At 48.7% G+C, this 23,890-nt stretch overlaps 1 protein-coding gene across 11 annotated transcripts in view; it reads right to left on the bottom strand.

Moving 5' to 3' along the window:
• TSPOAP1 (TSPO associated protein 1) overlaps positions 1-23,890 on the bottom strand; it is a 197,076-nt gene that overhangs the window by 38,259 nt on the left and 134,927 nt on the right. For 9 of the 11 annotated variants that reach the window (XM_059717356.1, XM_019486347.2, XM_019486348.2 and 6 more), the window contains 7 exons: positions 21,622-22,218; positions 19,925-20,257; positions 19,448-19,621; positions 14,706-15,872; positions 13,911-14,034; positions 13,548-13,699; positions 13,196-13,364 (listed from right to left, as the gene is read on the bottom strand). In XM_059717356.1, the coding sequence (XP_059573339.1) occupies positions 13,196-13,364; positions 13,548-13,699; positions 13,911-14,034; positions 14,706-15,872; positions 19,448-19,621; positions 19,925-20,257; positions 21,622-22,218 (2,716 nt within the window). The remainder of the gene's footprint in view (positions 1-13,195; positions 13,365-13,547; positions 13,700-13,910; positions 14,035-14,705; positions 15,873-19,447; positions 19,622-19,924; positions 20,258-21,621; positions 22,219-23,890) is intronic. The other 2 variants (XM_019486349.2, XM_019486350.2) reach the window with 2 other exon arrangements.

The following is a 23,890-nucleotide window of genomic DNA, read 5'->3' as shown; positions in this document are numbered from 1 at the left end:
TGGACAGTTTCCCAGGCACAGCTCTGCTTAAATCCTCGTTTGAGGACTACGACAAGCTCGGGTCTCTCCCACGGAGTTGTCGAGGCTCCGTGGATCCTTTTGCGCGCAGGGAAAGGGATACGTCGAGGATTGCGCTCGGCGACAGGGAGAAGCTAGAGGCTGATCAGACCTCTGTTGCCTGCTTGAAATGCGCTGGGTTCGATAGGCTCCGCAGCGCTTAGAGATCTTCACACAGCGTGAAGTCTCCTCCTCCTGGTGTTCGTGGAGTCCTCCAACTTGGGCGGAAACCAAGCTTTTTATACGGCTAGCAAGCCAATCACTAGCCGCCACGTGGGAATAATTTAACGCAAGCCAATAATGGGGCTCGAATTATAATACAAATGGCGGGAACTCTTTGCAAAGTGCATTTCTGTGCTGCAAAGAAGAAATGCACACTGCAAAGAAAGCTACAAATTGGCGGGAAAATAATTCAGTGGTGCCAAAGCACACACAAAAACAAAAATCACACCCTTGGGTTGTGACAGCGGGAACAATGGAGTGAAGGGGGGGGGGTGAGGCCATTGAAGCTGGCCTCACCCCCCCCCCCGCTTGTTCCTTGGAGATGGTGGCAGGGGGGTGGGGGAGGGAGCAGGGTCGGGATGCCGTGGGGGGGCATGGCCACCAGTGCTGGCCTCGACCCACCCCTCCCCCCTTCTGTTGTCACTGTCTGCATGGCCAATGTGGCAGCAGTGGGGGGAGGAGTAGGCCCTCTGCGGGGGGGATGGCAGGGAGGAGCAGATACGCTGCAGCAGCAGGTGGGGGGGGAAAGAGTGGTCCTGGGTTGACATGGCGGTGGTGGGGGGAGGGGAGGAATGGACCCGAGGAGCAGCAAGAAGCCGGCCCACCACGGCGCGGGGAGGGGGCGGCGTGGAACAGCAGGCCCAGCCTGATGTGGCAGCAGTGGGGGGAGGACCAGGCCCCTTGCCCTGATTAGGCCCGGGCCCACTCCTCCCCTACCCCCGCCACTACAGACCCCAAGCTGCAGAAGGGAAGGGGGGAATTGGGCCAGGCCGGGGCAGGGGAACATGGGGTTCTGTCCCTGCCTCCTGATGCTCTTGACCATCAACTGGCTAGTAAGATAACAACTATAATGAAGGCTGGGGCAAGAGTGGGTGAGGTTAGTGAGAGCGCTATCAAGAAAAGCAAACAGTTGCTCCGCTAGTGGTTGCCATCCACCAATCCTTCAGTTAAATAGGCCTCAACCCTCTACCATACCCAAGCCCTAAAAATAAAAGTAATGGTTCCTCTGAAAGGAAAACTGTTGGCAGAGACTTGACACACTCATCATATGTGTATAACAAAGCTGAAAAATAAAGAGAAGGGCACAGACCAAGTAGGTGTGACCAGAGAAAGCAGGAAACTGCATACAGGTTTCCCTTGCTTTATGCAGGTTCTGTATGTGCAAATTTGCTCTTATGCAATGACCCTTTTATACCAAAAATTTGTTATATGCAAGGTAAATTCAGTCTTATGCATCAGTGTGGTGGGAGCCCGCAGTCAGCTTCTTTGTGCTTAGGAGTGTAGGAGTGATGCGCACCAAAATATAGTCTCCTGTATGGATCTGTGCTCCTCACTTGTTGTCTGCGACACATGTTTCTGTGGTTGCCATCTCCATTATGATAGCGCCCTGTGCTTGTGTATTGTCTGCTGTTGGCGAGTACCAAAACTGTCTTGTAAAAGTGGTAAAAATGGGTTTGAGGGTCAGTACAATTGAGGTCTTGGAACGTACCTCTATTTATTACATTGTAAAGTGGGTTCCCTTTATGCGAATTCGAGTTATGCACCTGTGGGCGGGTGTTCCTGGATCAATCAAAGAAACATGTTTCAGTCCCACTTGCCATTCCTGTGCTCGTTCTCGCCTGCCATGACTTGATGGGAGTTAAAAGTAAAACTCATAGGTGGGAAGCTTCTGGTTTTAATAAAAGCTGCAACATGCTGCTCCCTGCACTACTGCTATCTCCTGCAACTGAAACAGGTTCAGGCTCCCACTGGTGTAATGTGCTTATGTAACTCAGCCACACTTCCTTATATCTAGGAGGTGCAACCTGCAGCTCTTCCTGCCCTCCACCATGAATAAGCGGTCACTTGAAGTGCCAATGCCGTGTACTGTAGCTTGTAATCCACTCATCACTTACTCCTGTCTGGGGTGAGCAGAATTCTTAAGTAAGATACAGTTACTCGGGGCGCTGTGTATACATCCGGTCCCCGTATCACTCATTCAAAGTCTCTAATTAACATTCTGTCCTGGAGATAGCCAGACTGGCTCCACTTACAACATTCCAAGGGCACCATTGTCTTGCATTCTTGAGGAAAGCTACCCCTGTTTCGTGCCTGTGCCTCCACACAGGAAACTGCACGGTCACTCTAGCTTTCTCTTAGCCAACACTCCAGTTCCCTGTCTGGGGGGGTTCCTAAGTCAGACCTGGTTCTTTTATACAAAGTCCTTAATTAACAATTAACAAGCTCCTGGTCAGCTCCATCACCTGTCTGTGAGTCCTTATTTAGCAATTAACAAATTTCCTGATTGGCCCACTGCCGGTGTATGAGTCTTTAGCTTTCTGGCTTGCTCCGTAACAGGACCACTGGCTCCCTGTTACAACGCTGTTTTCCAGGAATGCATGTACAGCATAAAGCAAGGAAAACCCATATATGTTTCAATTGAACTAGTAACTAAAGAAAACAAAAGACTAAATATACATTTCAAAGCAGAACCTGTAAGAGGTGCACTGAGTACAGGCAAGGTGTCCTGTACATGATGAATGCATGGGCATGCATGCTACATGTGGTTTGTTAACACATCCTCATATTTCTCAAAACAGGCATTCAATTCTGTCTAAGGTTTTACAAATGTCTCAATCATTCAATGTCTGTCTGGGGTTTTGTAAACAAACCAGCACCAGTGCAGGCTATTGCAAATTTACTCTGTTGTTAAACAAATACCCAAAGACAGGTCTGGTAACCAATGCTTCTAGGTATCCTGGTTAGCCAATCAAGACTCATCACATTTGACTGACTTACAAGCTCTGGGCTGGTCAGAAAACTGCAAAAACAAAACAACAAAAAACAGTTTCACACCTGAACAAATCCAAAAATAGGATCCAAGCATTTTAACAATTGTAATCAAATGGTTCCCCCTTCCTCCCTGTTTTGTTTGGACTTTAAATTGACCAATCATCAAGGAAAAATGCTTTGAAGCTATACAATTAAATGGTATAAAAGCAAAAGAAATTTGCTAGCAAGATGCGTAGTCCAGGAGAAAGACAGAGGAATCATTTCTACACCCAGCCAAATAAGACAAAGGATCCTGCTTGGAAAAGGATGCAAAAAGACTGGAATGGCTTCCTGCCTGAATTGGTAAGAAAAAACACTGCTGCGGCTAAATATGTACTAGGACTTCCTGTGATAGCTCATTTTATATTGGGAAGGAGTCTTTTTCTGTCATTTAGTTTATAATAGCTTATTTGTAGTATTGTTATTAAAGCCTTTCTGCTATTAAATCAAATGAGGTGACATGTCATTCCTTAACTGCAGTAAGTTTAAAAACCCACTTTTAACTGCAATAGTATGCATCTGTACACCTTTCAACACTTCCTCGGTGGCTTGAAGTTGCACTGTGCCAGCTGGAATGCGGTTGCCTGGAACCAGTTTGTTGAGAATCCCTTCTGTGAAAAATGAGGCTGGAACTTTTGTTTACAACTGTATGCAGGCAAATAGGTCTGAGAGATCCTATAGTGTGGCTCTGGTGTCCACCAGACTATTGAATTCCTCCATTCTGAAGCTGAAGTTCTCCATGCCTTCAAAAAATAAATGTTCTACCACAGTTTGAACCTCTGAGGGAGCCAGCACCATGGAGTCACGAGCTCTGGCACAACACAAATGAAACCATCAATCTAGAAGTAGTTTTAGGTGCATACAAAGCCACCTGGAAGACTCTGTCACCCTAAATTGCAGGCTCATGGATAAATAGGTCCTCTTTCTGAAACAGTCTCTTCACCATTCTGTCTTTAAATTGTTTAGTTTTCTCACTGGTTCCTGTAACAGCTATGGAAGAAGGCACTAGATGAGAATATAAGTACTCCTCTCTCAGTATGGCACTCTATTTACATTCTTCTCTTTCAGTGGTAAGGCTGGCAGGAGGCTGGTGTCTGCCAGAGTGTTTTTGCAAGGTCCAGTTATAGAGAGAAAGTTTTGTTTGGTGCCGAGATACGAGAATGTGTGGTGAAGAACCCTAGAGAAAGAGTCACCTTTTGAACTTGTGACCTCCTTAGGGGGAGTGAGCATGCTCAGCTGCAATCTAAAAAAAACACAGGAAAAATCATGAAGTCAAGGCACACAACAAACCTTGATTGACAGCAGCCAAGTAACAGAACTATAACATATTGATCAGTTGGTAGCACATGACTGGATAAAGATAAGTAGGGTGATAAGCAGTGGAAAAAGGTATAAAAGAGCGAGAAAAACCCCTCAGTGTATGGCTCAATTCAGTTGGGTCCTGGTTCAATCCAGTTGGTGTCCAGTAGATTAGTGCACGTTCCTCAAGAGAAGCAATCACTTGGAGGTTGGACCGGTCCCACCCTAGGAAGGTAATAGCTCATAGTGGTGCATGTGCCTGTGTTGTGAGAGTGGTTAGGCCACTCCAGAACTTAGTACTCAGGAGAGTGGTGATCTCCTGCAGGGGAGAGTGGAGAAGAACTTCTGTGAAAAGAGTTGTTGCAACCTCTCTGCGGTGAGGAGAGGACAAGACTCTCCAGCTTGTCTCTCTGTCTGCTCCGCCATCCATAAAGAGTTGTGTTACAGTGCCGCTGGTAACAGACTGATTACACTTGCCTCTGTTTAGATTGACTGTTGTAATCAGTGTACTATAATAACTGGCTGCTCCTGTTCATCCCTTCCCACAGTAGAATCCTTTGTTTTTATACTAATACATCTTTACTGCTTCACCTTTAAACCTTGTGATCTAATATACTAAGAAACCAGGTCAGGCCCCTAAATGGCACTGCTGAAAGAGATGCCACAGTGATGATCAGCCTGGGCTAATCTATAACCCACTGACACCCCTTTCTGCCCAGTTGATTAATTATCTGTCTTCCATTAGAGGACAGCGACAGCAGCAGCAGCAGTGGGTCCTCCAGTGGAAGCTGGAGCAACAGCGACAGAGACCAGTTGAGATGAGTACCTGACCCCGGAAGCAGGGCAAGGGTGGAAACGAAGAGAGGGCTGGTCGGAGGGATGAGGATGTTTGTTTTGTGTGTGCTGAGCACGTTTGCAGATATTGTAATGGGTACGGGTGGCAAACGGGCCTTTGTATACAGGTGCGCGGGTGCGGTGTTTTGTAATGGGATAGGTCTAATCCTTTTGAGATGTAACAGGTTACAGCGTAGATATATATAACCTTATATAGAGAGAGAAATATATTTTTACAATAAATAAATAAATCTGTCTTCCATTAGAAATTGTACCCCAACAGACTGGTGTGCCTTATAAAAATCTAGGTGTAACACAGTATGGTCTCTGTAACAGGGACCATACCATTACTCCTGTTACTCTAAGGCAGGGGTAGGCAACATTTTTTGGCCGGAGTGCCAAAAAAACCACAATGTCTACCTTGAAAGGTGCCGGAGTGCCAGCATATCAGAAAAACAAAACAAGGGCGGAGGAGTACATAGCAGGTGGAGGTGCCGACCCGGGCCAGGCCCGCCAGCAGCATGTGGCTGGGCCCACTGCCAGTGCCAGGATGGGGCCGGGGCCTATGCAGGTCTGCTGGCTTGGGCCCCAGGCACATCCCAAGCGGCAGGAAGAGGCATGCCCAGATTGACAAGCATGTGGCTGCCCAGGAACAGCCTTGTGCTGCCGCCGACCCCTGCATTAGACAGAGACTTGGCACCACCAGACCCCAACCCCGGGACACTGACCACACTGCCGACCCCAGCCAGGTAAGAGCCCCCGGCCCCAACCCTAGTCCAGCACCACCACCGACCCCAGCCCCGGGCCCATCCATGCCCCGAAGGCCCCGGCCCCAACCCCGTGCTGCTGGCCACGTGCCGCCGGCAGGCCCCACCCGGCACCACCGCCGCCACAGGACCTGGTCCTGGGCCCAGCCACATGCTGCTGGCCAACCCCTGCAGACGTGTGCAGGCCCCGACCCCGTCTCAGCGCTGCCAATGGCCCGGGCCCAGCAGCGCCAAGATGGGGCTGGTGCCCGTACACGTCTGTGGGCCCGGGCCCCAGCCCCATCCCAGTGCTGCTGATGGCCTCGGCCCAGCAGCGGTGCTGAGCTGAGGTGGGCGGTGGCAGTGGTGCTGGCCGGGGCCAGGCCCGCTGGCAGCACATGTCTTTGCAGTGCTGGGATGGGACCAGGGCCCATGCAGGTCCCTGGCCCCATCCTGACGCTGCCGATGGCCTCAGCCCAGAGCTGGCACTGGGCCGGGGCCCGTGGCAGTGGTGGTGCCAGCTGGGGCCAGGCCTGCCGGCAGCACATGGCCAGGCCTGGGGACAGGGCCCGTGGCAGCAGTGGTGCCAGCTGGGGCCTGCCGGCAGCATGCGGCCAGCAGTGCAGGGTTGGGGCCGGGGCCATCAGGGCACAGATGGGCCCCTGCCCGGGGCTGGAGCCGGTGGTGGTGCAGGGCTAGGATTGGCACCAGGGGCTCTTACCTGGCTGGAGCCGGCGGTGCGGTCAGGGTGTTCTGGGGCTGGGGTCCTGTGGTGGTAAGTCTCTGTCCAACACAGGGGTTGGTGGCAGCACAAGGCTGTTCCAGGGCAGCCATGTGCTGCTCAATCTAGGCACGCCTCTTCCAACTCCTTGGGGCAGGAAGCAGCCTGCGTGCCAATAAAAACTATGCTGTGTGCCACATTTGGCATGTGTGCCATAGGTTGCTGACCCCTGCTCTAAGGGGATGCTGCTGCAGGCTAAGCTTGCTGGTGGGCACCTGCAGCTGAACAAGCAGCAGCTGTGGTGAAATAAGCAGGCTGTATCAGCCAGGATAGGAGTGGCTCCTGCGGAAGTGACTATCCCAGGAGCTAGCTGCAGAACAGCGTAGGGGGCATACATCCAAGCAACCCAGAATCAGACCTCCAGGCCGCCCAGAAAGAACAACCACAGGCACCTTAGCTAAGCTTCAAAAGGAAGACAAGCTAGCCATCAGGCCTACTTGGAAACCTCTGTGGGTGGCTGGAGAGCCACCTGACAGAAAGGGATGGGGCTTAAGAGATACCTACAGCCAGTGCCTGAGAACAGGCCAGCAGTTTGGCCCTGCAGACAGCAGAAACAGCAGCTTCTGAGCAGGATGCCTGCAGAAGGACTGTCCAGCACCCAAGAAGTCTCCGAGAGCTGAAAGGAAAGACGAAAGGGGCCTTATGGTTTGCAGGAAAGTTAAGATCCAGTGTGGGAAAGTTTTGTTATATAGCCAATGAACTCATGTTTATGTTCTTAAGACCAGCAGAACAGGTGTGGCTGTAAGTATGACAAGGAGGCCACAGGGGTGCCCTGAGGGGCACATGAAATCTTGAGCCCTGCCGGGCCAGAGCACAAGACACAGGCAGACAGAAGCTCAGAGGGCTAACGCCTGAACCACAGTAGGGTGCCTGAATGGCATGCCAAGCCTTGAGCCCTGGTCAGATGTGAGCAGCTGAGTCCAAGAGGGTCAATAGTCTGAACCCAAGAAGGGCCAGAGAGGTGGACCGAGGGCCAGAGCCCAGTCTGGGAAGGGCAAGACCAGGGCCAGGGCCAGGTGAGCAGAGGCAGGCTGAAGCCAGGAGGGCCAAAGTCTGAATCAGAGAGAACAATATAGAGGTAGCCTAAACCTGAGAGGACCAGCCAGAGCCCAGGAAGGGTGAAATAAGGGCTGGGTCCCAGAAGTTGAGGTCCAGGACAGTGGGCCTGGGGCTCGGGACCCATCTAGAGAAAAGGGGTTGAGGCCAGAGATGCCAAGCAGTATGGATGGGCAAGGGACCCTGCTGAAGTGATAACTTGTATCGTCTGCGAGGCATGGGCATGGCTGTAGAGAAGGAAGGAGGCCATGAATAGCAATGGGTGCCCTGGGGTGCAGACAGGCCACTTCGTGCTGGGGGCAGAACCAGGGTCAGCTGAGTCTACAAAGGACATGCTGGCTAAAAAACAGGTGAGGGCTCATTCTGGTACCCTTGGGCAGAGTTCCTTTTTACAATAAAAAAACTCCATCAAGACAAGGCAGATGAGAGAAAAGGGAGGATATCCAAGGAGCTAGAGCAAAGCAGGAGCTACGTGGCTACCAGGGTTCTGTCACAGGTCTCATTGTCAGGGTAAAGTCAATTTAAAAGGATCAGTCTGTTTTAAAGTATCTACTGGGGAACAAGCTGGTTCACAGACCTCGGGTGAAATCTGAAGAGACTGAGCCACTCAGTGCCACAGGCTCAAAAGGCTCTAGTGCAGGGGTGGACAAAACACGGCCTGAGGGCTGGATCCGGCCTGCCAAGCACTTCCCTCCGGCCCGTGGAGCCTCTTCAAAACCCAGGTAATGGTGGCTGCATCTCTAAAAGCCTCCGATGGCACCAGCTGCAGTACCTCAGGCTATTTCCTTGTGTTGTGGTTGTGAGGCAACCACCCCTGACCTCAGGCTGCCCCAGCTGGCCTTGCCTGGACCCTGGCTCAGGCCATGTTTGCAGCTTGAGAGGGGCAGGGGGTCTGGGCCAGATCCTGTGGTGCAAACGAGGGGAAACAGTGTCTGGGCCACCTTGTGCTTTGCTGCACAGGACTGGAAAGGGCCCTGCCCTGCAGGTAAGCCCAGGAAAGCGGTTGCTGGGCAGTCTTTCCCCATGCTGTGCCATGACACTTGGGCCGTGCAGGGTTGGGCTGGGCCAGCACTGGGGAGGGGAAGCAGCAGCTGGGCTGCAGCTCCAGCCCAGTCAGCACCAGGGAGGAGAGGTGGCAGCGGAGCCATGTGCCACTCAGGACAGGATGAGCCCAGCCGGAGCGGCAGGGGCTCAGCTGCATTTTTCACCTACCTGTGCTGGTCAGTCCCGAGCGGCACACAGCTCCACCGCTGCTTCTGCTGGCCAGTGCAGACCCGGTTGGGCTCGCCCCATCCCCAGCAGCATGTGGGAAACTGGCTTCAGCCACATGCTGCTCCAGATGGGACGGACCTGGCCAGGTCTGCACTGTCCAGGAAAGGCAGCGTGCAGCTGAAGTCAGCTCCTCATGTGCTGCTGGGGATGGGAGGAGCCCGGCCAGGTCTGCACTGGCTAGCGGAAGCAGCGGCGGAGCTGTGTGCCGCTCGGGACTGACTGGCACAGGCAGAGGGAAAATGCAGCTGAGCTCCTGCTGCTTCGGCCAGGCTCATCCCATCCTCAGCAGCACATGAGGAGCCAACTTCAGCTGCATGCCACCTTTCCTGGCCGGTGCCAACCCTGTCGGGCTCCTCCCATCTCCAGCAGCACATGGGAAGCCGACTTCACCTGCATGCCGCTTTTCCTGGCCAGTGCAGACCCAGCCGGGTCCGTCCCACCTGGAGCAGCATGCAGCTGAAGCCAGCGTCCCACATGCTGCTGGGGGCGGAGTGAGCCTGACTGGGTCAGCACTGGCCAGCAGAAGCAGTGGCAGAGCCTCTTCCTTTTGGGACCAGTTGGCACAGGTAGAGGGAAAGTGCAGCAGCACCTGGGGAAGCCACTGCTTGATAGGGGATGGGATGGGAAGCTGTGCCTGAGGGGTCCTACAGCACCAGAAGCAAGGGGACCTGTGCCTGGGCTGGCTTCTGCTGTGCTGGGGGAGGGGAGGGGAGGGGAGGGGAGGGGAGGGGCAGGGGCGGCTGGCTGGGATGGGATGGGATGGGATGGGTCGGGTCAGGACCAGATCACGCTGGCACCAGTGATGAGTGCAGGGATTGGCCAGCTTTTGATGCCTGGGGCCTGGTGACCAGTATTGGTCAGGGGAAGGGAAGCTGGGGCAAGATGTTAGAGGGGTCAAGACCCCTTGCTACCTGGTAAGTGGTCAACACTTTCAGCCTTAGTTTCCTATGATCCTATGAGGCAGGTATCTTCTTTGATAAGCTGTTAAGAATTTCAGCAGGACCCTACCTCTGAGGAGCAGAGGAGAGGAACTGAATGTAGCAGAAAGCCCCCTTTTCCTCTTGCCTGCATTTGCTCTCCCCTCTTTGGATATGTTTCTCTTCATCTACCTTTTCTTCCTTCCTCTTTCTTTCAGTATAAGATAAGGAATTGTATTTTAAAGTTTGTACGTGTTTATTTTGTATCTCCCCTTGTATTTTGGTATTTTTATCTATTTGTGTGCCATGGCATTACTCTTGTAGCTTATATTTTATGCTCCTCACCTTTTAACTAAATGTGTTTAGTTTCAGAAGTAAGTTATATATTGTAACAATGTTAACGAGGGCAGGAATCAAAATGCTGCTTCCCTGTATCAGGCGGGCCCCTGAAAGAGGGAGTGAATCAGTGATTGAATGTGTAACAGTAGCAGGCGACAATTAACACCTAGGAAAACCGCAGATCAACCAAGGGAAGAAATCAATAGGAGACAAATGTAGCAACCGGGAATTCTCTAAACGTCACTGTTCAAGGGCTAGAAGCCCTAGTCTGAGTTAATCAATGCCGGGGACCAACTTTTGGGCTGAATATCTCCAGATCGACCGCTCCCAGAGCCCTATTCAAAATTCATCAACGGACTCCCAAACCTGCATGTACATGCAGACAACCCCTGGGGCTGACAGATGCCATCCAGTAGCCACCGAGGGGGAAGTCCCACAAGGATCAACAACCCCTGGATTGGGCAAACCTGAAAACTGGGGAGTCACCAAAGTCTGCCAAGGACAGATAAAAGGCAGTGAAAAGTGACCCTCAGTGGCGCCCTCTTGATCTCCAACTTGACCAGCACCCGACCTGTCCAGCCATAAGGACCAGCTGGTGACCCACTTGTGGAGGATAACACTACACTGAAAGGAGCCTCAACTGGCCATCGACGGCAGACTCCAGCGCCTGTGGGATAGGTATACCTGACTCTTGTAGCGTGCGTGCGTGCGTGCCCCCAAGGTTTATGATTTGACTTCATTACAGTGTTTCAATCCACCTTATAAACCAGAATTTTAAGGATCCCGAGTTGGACATTTGTAAAAACATGAGGAGCAAGAAGCAGACATCTCCTTTTATCCTCTGGTTTGTGGCAGAGGTGAGGTCTGTCCATAACACCCTGCAGAGGTACTAGTACGGTAAAGGATTCCAGTCAAAGTCCCAGGGCATGAGACGCACACAAGTGAGAATGAGTATGTGGACAATTACTCGAGAGAGAACAGGACCCCCATCTCTCTTTCCTGAGGGTTTCCCAAGCAGGAGTAGGGGAGCCCTCTAGTGATGAGATCACAAGCTGAGCTCTCTCTCTGAAGGGAAAAGGGGAAGACACCTTTAATGACATGGGAGCATTCATCTCCTGCACCCCTAGCATTCTCAGGGCTATTCCACGCTGATTCAAACTTAAGACAGTGACTTCTGAACACATGCTAACCCACTGGTGCTGAGCACTATCTTAGAGCAGGGAGAGAAGGAAATACACTTTTTCTATCTTTTTTCCTGCTGCTTGCTACCAAGTGGCAGGCAAACTTAGGACCCAGGGGTATAAACAAGTTACCATGAGGTGAAGGATGCTAGGCCTTTACAGCACATCTGCTGCTGTACAGTAACTACCTGAATAAACACTCTTACCTACAGTAAGTGAGAACTAACCTGCAATGCCTTATTGCTTCTTGTGAGTTAAGATCAAGTATAGGAAGTATCTGAAGTCCCAGACTAAAGAGTCTAGGATGGAGGGTGCTTGCTTGTAGTATCTGGGGGCATCCGCATCCCAAGACCTCTGGGCTTGAGCCTGTACGTAGGATGCCTGCCAATGGATTTGGGAGTATGTGAAGTCCCAGGGTGAGAGCTGTATTACCATACAAGGTGTTTAGAACGATTGAGCTCTGGCCTGCTCAATGAAAACGTTTTTTGGAACAACTGAGTTCTGCTGACTGATATGATTGGAACTGATTTGGCTGATTTGACCTGGAACATGAACTGTATTAAAAAAATAATAATTTTCTGAAGGGCAAGCTACAGGACAGTTGGCAAGAAAACCATTCCCCCCTTTACCTCACAGTAACTTGCTCATGTGTCCCTGCCTTTTAGAGCTGTGATCAGCAGGTCTACTTTGAGGGTGTGAAGTGCAGAGCCACTGAGTCAAGCCAGCTTATACGTAGGAAGAAAGCTTTATCCTTGGCCCTTCTACCCTTCCCATTTTGCCATCAGCCCATTATAAGAAATTTCTGGCATGTGGAATGTCCAGGATGCAACTGAGTTATCAGGCACCTACAGGGCTCCCAAAAGACCAGGCCAGCACTTAGATAAGAATGAATATTCTCATGAAAGTCTGCTGTGCATGCAGCTGCCATACCATGGCATTTCTTTTATGTTCAAATGAGAAGATGCAGTTCACTAAAGTGCCTGATGGCTGTAATAATGGAGAGGGAACTCCTTCTCCTCCACCTCCAACTCAAAGACTGCTCACCTAAGAGCAGTGTCTCGTATGCCCTGTGTAGTAGGGCATGTAGTACCAGGCCAACTGCAGAGCTAGAAAGTGAGGCTCCCACAAGTTGAGGTCCTGCTTGTCTTTCTCAACTGCTCCCTGCCATGTTGCTCCTTTATTTCAGCAAGGAGCAAGTATCACTCCCACTACTCACCGAGTCCAAACCAGGTGACCTAGGTAACAGAATTCAAGGCACAGCTGGCAGCCAAGAAGAGGAAAGAGCTCTCTCAAATACAGGCATCAAGGAAAACCCATCCAGACACAATATGCACCCTTGGCAACTCTGTAGCACATTCAAACTCAACACAGATTGGTACACAGCCTTTAACAATGATGCAGTTTGGAAGAGCAGCTTTCAAACTGGGGTGCTCTAGCAACTACAGCTTCTGTAAATAATGCTTGCTCACGTCTGCAGGAATCTCACTGCTGACTGTAATGACAGCCAAAATTCTTGGGTTCAACACCCATGAGATTGGGCTTAGTAACTACAGGATACGCTGGGTGTGCACCTACAACATAACACATGACAGCAGTTCTGAGCTTCCTGTATATCAACAAAGAAACGTATTGACCATGTGTTAGCAGAAACAGAGCAGGCATGGAAAGGAGGTACAGTACCTACGCTTTCCATCGATGTGCCAGGAGGGATGTAACCTTGTTTTAACAGCTGCTTCTTCATGTCATTGTTCTCAACCTGAACTTCAGAGACCATGTTACAAGGAATGTACCCTGCCTTTCCTGCACATTCGCCTCGGTAAAAACCATCAGCATCTTTGTCACCACACACCTATATGAGGAGAGAGAGCAACCACATCATCATACAGGTAGAGCGATTCAGCAGTCAAAATAGTCTAAAACTAACATTAGCTGCTTAAATTAAATTCTTTATCCAAATGTCCAGTCATCAGTCCACCGATATGAAAGAAGCAAGCAGTAACGCGAGAGAGATCTCACCTAGAAATGTTCTCACCTTCAGAATCTGCCCCTCCTTAAATGGGAGTTCTTCTTCTGCTGCATCAGGGTTAGGTGACATAGAAACAGGATCATAGTCAAAAAGGGCCACAAATATCCTCACCGAGTCTTCTTTAACAGTAGCCTCAGAGGCTTCATTCCTTGTAGCATCTACCATGCAAACAGGCAAAAGAAATTAGGACTGTGTCCCAGGGAGCTTGTGCAAGAAAATGTTTGCGTTCTTCAGGACACAAATTATTCAGTTACAACACTTCAAAACAGCTCTGCCTATCTCCACCCCTCTGTCCCTCTATCTTCCTGTACTATGCTACCTTTCAGATACAAAAATAAATAGTCTGGAGAGTCTCGAACACAAACTCACCTGTACTAGAGATAGGTGGTTTCAAAACTTGGCTTCTCAAGTTTTTGCTTCCTTTTCTGGTAGAAGTCTGCCACGATGGTAAGCCAGGCAATTCCTGTGACCTAGGATCTCCATTACCAGAAGCCTGCAACAGGGACCACTGGAGAGTTAATAAAGGCTACTGTTTGTGTTCTGCCATATGAATTCCCATATGCTGGTCCACCCCAGCATAGTAACTTTAAGCATTTCACAGAAAGCAATGCATTTAAATGCAATATTCCTCTTCAGGGGCACTCCAAAGATGAGAATTGCGTGGGACTGTAGAAAAAATGAACCAAATAAATATAGGCAGGTGCCCTTCCTGGAAACCAGTGACAATCCCATTGCTGAGTGCAAGGAGGGAGGAAAGGACACTTCAAATGAAAGTGGTGACTGAACAGCTAAATCTTCCATAAAGAATATCAAGGATCAGCATTAATGCATTATAAATTTTCATTAGTATTCTAAGGCCTCTGGACACAGACAAGCACTTGGCAAAGGGAGGAGGACCCTGCTGAGAAAAGGAATACTGCACCAATGACTCAACAACCACCTGGCTTAGAGAAGCAGAAGCAGAAGCAGCTAATACAAGAAAAGCCACAGAGCAGCACAGATCTATCAGCTCTCCCAGGAGTCCTTTGGGAGTCCAGCAAGAGATCCTCTCTCTATACAACACTAAATAAAGCAGAACACAGCCACGCTTGGGTGCAGGGGAGGGGGATGAAGCTATTGCAACTACCAGCTGCTTCAAAGCGAGAAGAGGAAAAGACACCGGACCCTTGTGTGCAATGAAGCACTGTGACTCCCCTTCCGAGGATGCTCCGGCTTCCTTCTCAAGCTGGGAAGCTTACACTCCAGTTCCCAACCTTGTTCCTCAGAGCTGCCCACACTCCTCGGTGTCTCCTTCTCCCTGGAGGGGAACTGTGAGCAGTGGCTTGAAGACCCAGCCCACTCTGCTCCTTTATCTTCCACAGGCTCCTGCCTGTTTAGCTCTCTTCTGCTACTGGACAGGGCAGGCTCAGACGGACTGGAGCAGACACTCCATTCTTTGTGGTGGGCCTGGGGTCCCTCCACCCTACAATTTGGCCATAGCTGGCTGGCACGCATAGGAGAGAAGGTCGGGTCTTGCTCTTCTTCAGAGTCATATTCAATATCTATTTCCAAGCTCCTGGAGCTAATACAGTGGCTTGCCATGGAAGCAGACTCTGCTAGACGTGAGGATGCTAATTTTCGGTGGGATTTTCGGAAGCTGCCTTGTCTCATGTGACTGCCTGTGTCCTGCCCATCCTTACCACCCGCACTAATTACATTCAACTTCTCCCTGAGGCTTTGAACTCTGTACAAGCTGCCTCCTGTCTGGCTGCAATTGCTCAGCAGGCGACTGCAGTGCTCTCTAGCATCACTCTGTCTCTTCCTGGTGGCTTCAGGCCGGTCATGGGCCCTTTCTTGATAGCTGCCCCCTTTTCTTTTGCCCCACAGTGGGCTTGCACCTGTGGTGGGCCTCATGCTGCTCTCCTGATAGCTCCAGTTGCAGCTTCCCCTCTTCTGACCCCAGCTTGGCTCTGGAGAGCCAGGATTCTCATTGTCAGTGTCCTCCCCTCTGTCCTGAAGGATGCTCTCCTCCTGGGGAGCCTGACCAGGAAGGTTTTGATAGATATCACTGTCATCTGTCTTTGGAAATGGCTGCTGGGTGACAGTAGGGATGGGAACCTCTTCCTTTCCTGCATGGTAGGGGAGTCTCTCCAAGAAATAGTCTTGGGGTTCTTTCTCCTCCACCTGAGCTTGTTTCTCCTCCTCCTCTTCCTCCTCCTCTTCTTCCCCTTCATCCTCTTCCTCAGTCACTTCAGGAATGCTAAACAATTTCTTGCTGCAGTTTTTCTGCAATGGAAGCTCCAGAATCCGCTCCAGAATTTCCTCATCGCTGTCGGTGTCACAAGGTTCCTGCTGTGCACCCAGCCCCCAAGAAAAGCCACACGGGGGACAAGCAGAGAGAGAAAGAGAGGAAATAAACATTAACAATGGCGACAAAGCTACAGGTGCCCCCCCACCCTCACAGTGCCCGAAATGGAACCATCCGCTAGCAGAACCAGGACAGCACAGCACAATGTAGCAGGGACTGCACTCAGCAGAGAAGCAGAGTAGGAAGCAGAAGCAGGTATGGCTCTTCTAGCTAAAAAGAGATCAATTAGATGAGCTTGCAATGCAATGAGAAAGCAAGAACGGCCAATGGGTGGAAATGCCTCCCCCAAAACCTGCACAAATGGCCCTTCCAGCTTCATCCATTGGGTCCCACAGAGCTCTGGGATCACTGCACTGGTCCACAGCTGGGAGTGGGTGGGCGGAGTGGAGACTGGCTGGACAAGGGGAAGGCATGCACACATTCTCTATGTTTCTGTGCATGCAGGGATGAGCCATTTGAGCTCTCCATAAGAACAGCCTGACTGCTTCTCATAGTGTATTGGACCAGTGCTGAAGGGCATGAGATTTCCATCTCCTCCCCACTCTCCTTTCTATGTCCTGAGGAAGGAATTCCTGAGCAGAGGGTACATAGGGTCTGTTGCTCTGGGAGGTCTTTTCATAGGGTGTTTCAGTTCGTCTTCCTGCAAACCTTAGTGAATACAAATGCTTCATAGCCACAAAAGGCAATTGTTTATCTTAAACCAAGCTATAATGGAGGCACTTGATCATGCAAGGCAGTGCTTCATTAAGAAGTGTATCCAAGGCTCTTTACACCTATCTGTTTATGTACGTTTTAGTTAGTTTTGAACCACTGACCAATAAAGGTTCATTATCTTTTGCTTTTTATTGTTACTGTTACAGAAATAAAATAAAATGGTCACACTTCATATGGAATGTTCATTTACAGTTTATAAAGAACTAATACAGGATTAACGGTTATTACAAACTTGTTACAGCCAAAAGTAGTTTGACTTAGAAACAAATACAAACCCATCAGTAGACGGTACTGCAGATGACTGTAACAGACTTCATGGTCAGGAGTTTATTAAAACATGTATTAATGATTAGCCCTCCATGAAAGATTCTAAAAAGTACTCATAATGCATGACCAATAAGGCTTAGCTTAATTGCTTACAAAGTCATGTCCCTTATTTAAAAAGGAAAGGAAAAATATACTTTTAATATAATAAAATAGGCGCTAAAAAGTTCCTTGATTTTGTACACATGTAAATGGCATTTTATAAAAATAGAAATAAACAGACTTTATGCTCAGTATTGTGAGCTGTCTTGCTCATGCTTCATCTTCAGAACCTAAAATCCCCGTTACCTCGGAAAAGAAAATTCTGAGATACACAATAAGCTTCACATTAAGAACAAAAAAAAAGAACCAGCAGACGATCTAATCTTCAATTTCTCTGCACATGTCCTTCTAGGCTATTTCATAATGGCTCTGTAGAGAGCAGATATTTGTAGCAAGGGAGGGCCTAACACCAGCCAGACCTGCCCGCCAGAGATGGATGATCAGCTGACAAAGAAAGGAACCATAAGTGTCTTACCGCGTTCTCCCCCAGCACAAGCAAAATACCATTTACTATGTATTATGCTACAGTGACTCAGTGCAATGTTCAACTGTCTGGTCTCTGTTGTTCATCTGTAAGAGGATCACATTTCTTTTGTCATTTTATGTGACTGCTGCTTTAGTTCCTCAAGTTCACAGACCCTCTCCCTGGTGTAGTACCAGGTCCTTCACCTCTCAGCTGCTGGTAGCTGGTGCTACCTCCAGATAGCATTATGTATTTAGAGAGTTTAAGAGTGGAAGGGACCATTACTCTATCTCCTATATCCCCTGGAAAATACTTCATCATTCTGTTGTGATACTAGTACCCCAGTTGTCCTCCTGCCTGAAGGGGGTGAGGGCTGGACCAGATGATTTGCAAGGTTCCTTCCGGCCCCTAACAATCTATGAATAAGCTCATGCTTCTCCTTGAAAACTACTGACAGTGGGGGGTTTTCAGTGCAACAGTTTTGAATTTGATAAACTTTATAAAGTGCTTTTTGACAAATATATTTCACTAAATATACAAAGGTAAATGTGCTTTATTTATCTCCTACCTAATCCTAATGAAATCAATAGCTTTAATCATGGGGGGGCAGGGTCATGTAAATGTATATATTATTTTACAGGGTTGCAGTATCACAAAGTTTGAGAACCCTTGCTCTATCCCTTTGAGGCCCAGTTCACAACTACAGCGGGGCTGAACAGGACACAATGCCCTGGTGAGTGCTATCAGCTCCTCTGGCCAGTTTACCCATGGCTCTGCCCACATGGGGGTGCCAGAATGCTGTACTAAAGCAAACATTCCAGGAGTGCCAGCTGCAAAATTGTTCAGCTGGCCCTTGTCACCAGCTGCCATGCTCCTTCCAAAACCACTTGACACACTGCCTCCATGACCCCTCTGCCTTGCAGTTGCACCCAAACCTCTCCATGCAACCACATGAACCCCTCCCTGAGCATCAGGATGAAGGAGCCATATATTTGTCTTTGGCAGATTCCTCATACTGTATACTGCCGAGCTATGGCTGATCAACAGATTCATCACAGCTACAGCAGATTCATCACAGCTATAACCGATCACAGATTCAACACTGCAAACTACCAGTCAGGTATTTAATAGTCAACTAATAGCTGCATTTTGGAACTAGGAAAAGAATGAGAATAGATCCCTACCAAGCAGCCAAACACTATTTTCTTTAAGTCTTTCCAACTACTTGCACACACAACTTTAAATCTTTCTCCTTGTGAATATTCATTACAACAGTTATTTGCTTGATCAAATACCATTTTTCAGTCATGTACAATTTTAACTGCTCTCTGCTGTGGATACATTATTACAATATATTGTTTAATTATATGATCACATGCTGCTTCTGCAGGACTGGCATTTCTTCTCTTTTGAGAACTTAACCTTATAGCCTTAGACTCAGTTCTGCACACACTTAAGCATGGGCATAGCTTTATGAATATGAGAAATCTGAGTGCAAGTGGATAAGGTTATCCACGTGCCTGAATGTTTGTAGGGCCAAAGTATCATTTTCATTTCATTTTTATATGAGATCTCCGTACGTGTGAACTTTATAGATTATGCTTTATTGTTTTACACAAACTTGAGTGATTTACTATCTGTAAGTGTTCGTTATTATTTACTTACTAGGGGTGAAATCTTGGACCCAGTAAAGCGAGTGGGAGTTTTGTTATCAACAGCCAGGACTCCACCTGAACTTGCTAAGTTTGCAATGTCTTTTGTACTGTTGCAGCTAAATAAAATCTGTCTGACCCACTCACTGTTTTATAGCTACATTTCCTTGATTACCCACCTCCCCTTTCCCAGGGTGCACGTGCTCCTGCTGGCAGAAGGCATAAGGCTGTACAATGGGATGCTGCGAGCTTAGGGAATGACCACTGCACGTGTCTGGACTCAGAAGGGTTTTTCTCTCATTTGCAGATGGAATGGAATGTTTCCACCCAAAATCCCCATTATGGGGATATTGTTATAAGATACCTTTTCCCCATTCTCTCTGCTGCAATGTTCCTTCAAATCCCATTTTTCTTCTAGGACATCTGAACATAGCTCCTCCTCCTCCTCCTCCAAAATATCTGAAAGGTCAGAGCTACGGCTGTGCTCAGCAAGAATATTCAGCTGCCGTCTTCCTGCTTCAGACATTTTTTCTTCTTGCTATTTAAAACAAAGAGAGTTCCCTCACTTATGGAGAATGCCGACAGCCCAGCCATCATCACCAGGTCAGCGTTCCAGAAAGCCGCATTTTATCCTTCTGTCTCTAAGCACATAAATCTAAGGAACAGCAGGAAATAAGAGTGCAGGATGGAAACAGAGTGCCTTTTCATGGGCAAAACCAATACATAGCAACTTACTGTTTTCTGACAGGGGAAGAATGGCATTCTTTCGCTACATACAACTCTGCATGTTGTACCTGCAACTTGGAGGTATCAGAAACAATAGCCCTTTAGTAACACAAACCTCTCTCTTGACTCTGGGTACCGTCACAGAAGAGTCCCCTCTGGAGATTTCTTTCATCAGTTTCTTGCCTGGGGACATTCCTAGTAGCTCTTGAACACAGCTCCCACTCGCACCTAAGTCTCTGTAGCTGTCCTCCCCCAGCTTAGCTGAGCTGCTGGAGAGTTGAGGCTCTGGACTCAAGCACTTCTCAGTTCCCTCTCTCCTTCTTTCAGTGGTAGATTCTTTCAACCACTCCTCTGCAAAACATGCCTGGCAGGTCTCCACAGGCACCTTCATGTTGCTGGTGTTGGTCTGGCTTTCCAGCTCAAGGTTTTTCATTACAAAGAGCTCCACCTGGGGAAAAAAAACCCTCAATTATAAGGGTAAAAGACCCACTGTATCTATGTAGTATTTCTTCCTCAGTGCAGGTTCTGGGGCCCACATTCCTGTCTTCACTTTAGGCACCCAAGTCCTTTATTGGATTTACCCTTAGTCCTAGGTTCCCCACACAGTTCAACTGATGCCTCTCAGTTTTGACTCACAGTCCCCATCTCTTTCCTTTCTATACCTTCATACACTCTCAGTGCAAGCTGCAGCCCATGACTAATACTGTTGTGATTTAACGGTATCAGATGGAACGGCATGAAATGAAAGGGTAGGAGGTCATTGTTAAACAAACTCTGGTTCTGTTTTGAATTGAAAACTGGCCCCTGCTGCAGGTAGGCCTGGAGCCCCTTTTTATTTACTGCTGGGGCTGGAGTTATACCAAAGGTGGCTCCACCCACCACTTGGTTCTAGATACTTCTGTTTCCAGCTCTAAGACAAAACCTGACAGCAAAGACAGAAACCAGACTGGCCTTATGGCAGACAAGAAGCTGGAATGAATGTAATGACATGTATTTGGATGAGCACCGGTGAAGAATCCTGTGGCTATGGTATGCACATCTCAGGAGAACAGCCCATACTCATGCAGATCCAGCCAACAGCTAAAGAGCTATACTCGGTGGCAAAGCAAGGAGCTGGAGGTAATGGGAGGACAGCAAAAATTCTCTGCAGCTCTGTGGTTGGCACTCATCTGACCACAGCCAAGCTACTTCACTAGACCACCCACCCCTTCCTTCAAGGACCCCTCTGACTGACCTATCAGCTGTCACTCCCACCTGCCCACCAGGATTGCAGCCTTAAAACTACCTGATGCTATGGCCCACACTCCTTCCTCACTCCTCAATGACTATCTCCTTTGTATAGGTTTTGCCAACTACCTCCTGACTTTATGCTGTCCACCCTACCTTTAGCATAACTCACAGTAATAAACTGCACAGCAAGGAAAATCCTGCACTGGTCTGAGATGGGCAGAATGGCAAATGCTGTAGAAATAGCATTACCATCAATGCTGCTGCCTTTTCCAAATCTCCCTGGGACAATGCTAGTGCTCTGCTAGTACACATGCATGCACGCAAGCAAATGAGTTATGAGGCTCATCTACCCTGTCCTGTTCTGAGTACACACTACAGTAGCCAACAGTTTCCCATTGTTCTGCCAGCAGTGGAAGAATAACTTAATGTCAAACTCAGAAGAGAATCAGCTGACAAGAAACACCACACAGTAGAGTTTTCCTCTGAATCCTCTCACTTCCCCAGAGAGGACTGGCTCTCTCTCCCCCTTCCCAGAGTCTGAGAGCTCTCAGTTCTTTTCCAAATAGAAGGCCAGATACTCACCATCACCTCTGCCTGGCTGTCTTCACCAGAGCCCTTCACTGCTGGGTTCCTGGAAGCTGTGAGTTCTTCTTCACTCATTCCTGCAGGGAACATGCTGCTGGCAGACTGTGAAAGGTCAGTCAGGCATTCCTCCTCTCTTGAGGCATCTGACACGGATGACAAGGTGCCCGTCACTTGCATTGAGGAAGCACTGGGAGAAGAAGGGTGCAAGCATGGGGACATCTTTTCTGGCAGAGAATCCATTGAGCCTTCACAGCTGGAGGTGGTGTAGATGGTGAATTTAGCGTCAGTGGAAACCTTCTGTGGTGGGAAGGGTGGAGCTGTCTGATATGTCACTGGGGTTTGCACAGGCAGAGAGTACCTGGACTCCCCACAGAGGAGTTTAGAGGTAGAATTCGTAGAAACAGCAGACTGTGGTGGTGAGAAATGACTAGAAGCTTTCAGCAGACTTGAGGAGATTTGGGCTGGCACTGAATCCACTGATTCTCCATATACAGACATAGTTCTTACAGACACCTCCTGGCACACTTGGAACATCTGTAGCTGGGACAGGTCCACTAGGACACTCCCTGCTGTTGGAGAGGTAACTTCCATCACCTGCAAGAGAATCAGGAAGAGTCTCTTTACTGTGCACAGGTAACACCATATAGAAGTGTCATAGTCTTCCAACTCCAGTGCCCTTACACAGTCTTCCAAGGCTCACAGAAGTTAGGTGTCAGGAAGAACTGCAGGCCTCCAGCCACTGACTAGTAGAGATAAGGAAATTCATGCTAGAGAGACAAGAGAATGCAAGACCCCAGCATGGATCCAGTGGTCAAATTATCAGAGTGGTCCTGATTTTGCTACCAGAATTTGCTACCCCAGGTCACATGAAATGCTTGGATATTTTACCAGATATATTATCTCTTGCTCCCTCCTATAGTCCTCAGATCAAATGCCAGCTCTTTTTGCCCCTGAAACTGGCACCACTCCCGACCATGCCAAATCTCTGCTGGTTCCCTCTCTCAACCTGGCACATGGGTCCAGAGTCTTTGTGGCTTGAAGCAAAGAAAAAGCATCTCCATAGCAAACTGTGCTGTAACCTGTTTTACACTGTGTGTTTTTAAATGATTGTGGTGTGCATCACCCTAGACATGGTTGCATATTTCTATGGCTGATCCTGTGTGCATGGGAGGTCACAATTCAGTTTCGGTATATAATATTCTTGAGGATTCTTTGCAAGCAGCAGTACTGAATTTTGGAATATCTCACACCCCTTTCCTATTTCTATTTCAGATCCTACTCCACCCCTATGGCATATGAGTGAATTAAGAGTGATCCTGTTCCACCTGCTCAAGTCCCCGAAAGTTCCTACCTTGTTTTGCAACATGCATCTTCTTAGCCTGAAGACTGAGTCACAAAAAGTAGCAAGGAGGAAGACCCACCCATGTTTTGCATTTACTGTTTTTCAGGGACTCGAGCAGGGTGGAATAGGATCATACTAAACTATCTAAGTCCACTTCAGTAATAGGTGGAATAGGACTGGGCCACCGAGTTCCTTTACTAAGGGTTTGAAAGCAATTAAATAAATAAATAAATAAAACCCTGAAATAACTACTGGAGAGTATGGTCCTTCCTCCCACACCACAGAGCTGCCAGAAGGAGCTCCAGAGGTTCACACTGGCAGAGCTCCTGCCCAGGGACAAGCAGCGGGGGGCAGGGTATTCTCTCTAGCTTTAGAATTCCCTCTTCTTGTTCTCTGTAACAGCCCAGAGCTGCTGACCTTCAGGACACACTGCAGAACTCATTTTTCCCCTGGGTTTTTGAAAATGGGGCAGAATTATAATGGTGCAGAATGGGGAAGCAGAAGGAAAAAAAGTAAACTCTTAATTGTCCTGTTTGGCTGGTGGGTATAATTGCCCCAGTTTAGTTATAATTGGAGGTCGTTTTTCTTTCCAAGAAGCGCCCTTTTCCATTATATCTGCAATGCCTGATGTACAAAGACAGACACCTTTTTCAGAGTGTATCAGTCAGGATGAACAACAGCGATAAAGCCTGATCACCACTTCTACTTATTCTAGTATCCATCAACATCCACCCGCACTCCTTTCACACAGCCTGCCCATGTTCTTACTGAGGATGCAGATGCTGCTGCTCTCCCCAAAGCTAATCCCTTTCAGAGACCCATGCAAACCACCTCACAGCTGGACCATTCTACTAGGCAACTCTAAATCCAGTAGACAAAGACAAAAGTGAAAGACATGTAACCTGCCCTCTCTACAAGGGAGTG

The sequence above is a fragment of the Alligator mississippiensis genome, chromosome 14 (assembly GCF_030867095.1).
Source record: "Alligator mississippiensis isolate rAllMis1 chromosome 14, rAllMis1, whole genome shotgun sequence".
Lineage (NCBI taxonomy): Eukaryota > Metazoa > Chordata > Crocodylia > Alligatoridae > Alligator > Alligator mississippiensis.
Note: the sequence above shows the minus strand (reverse complement) of the source record. Positions and strands in the feature narration are given on the sequence as shown.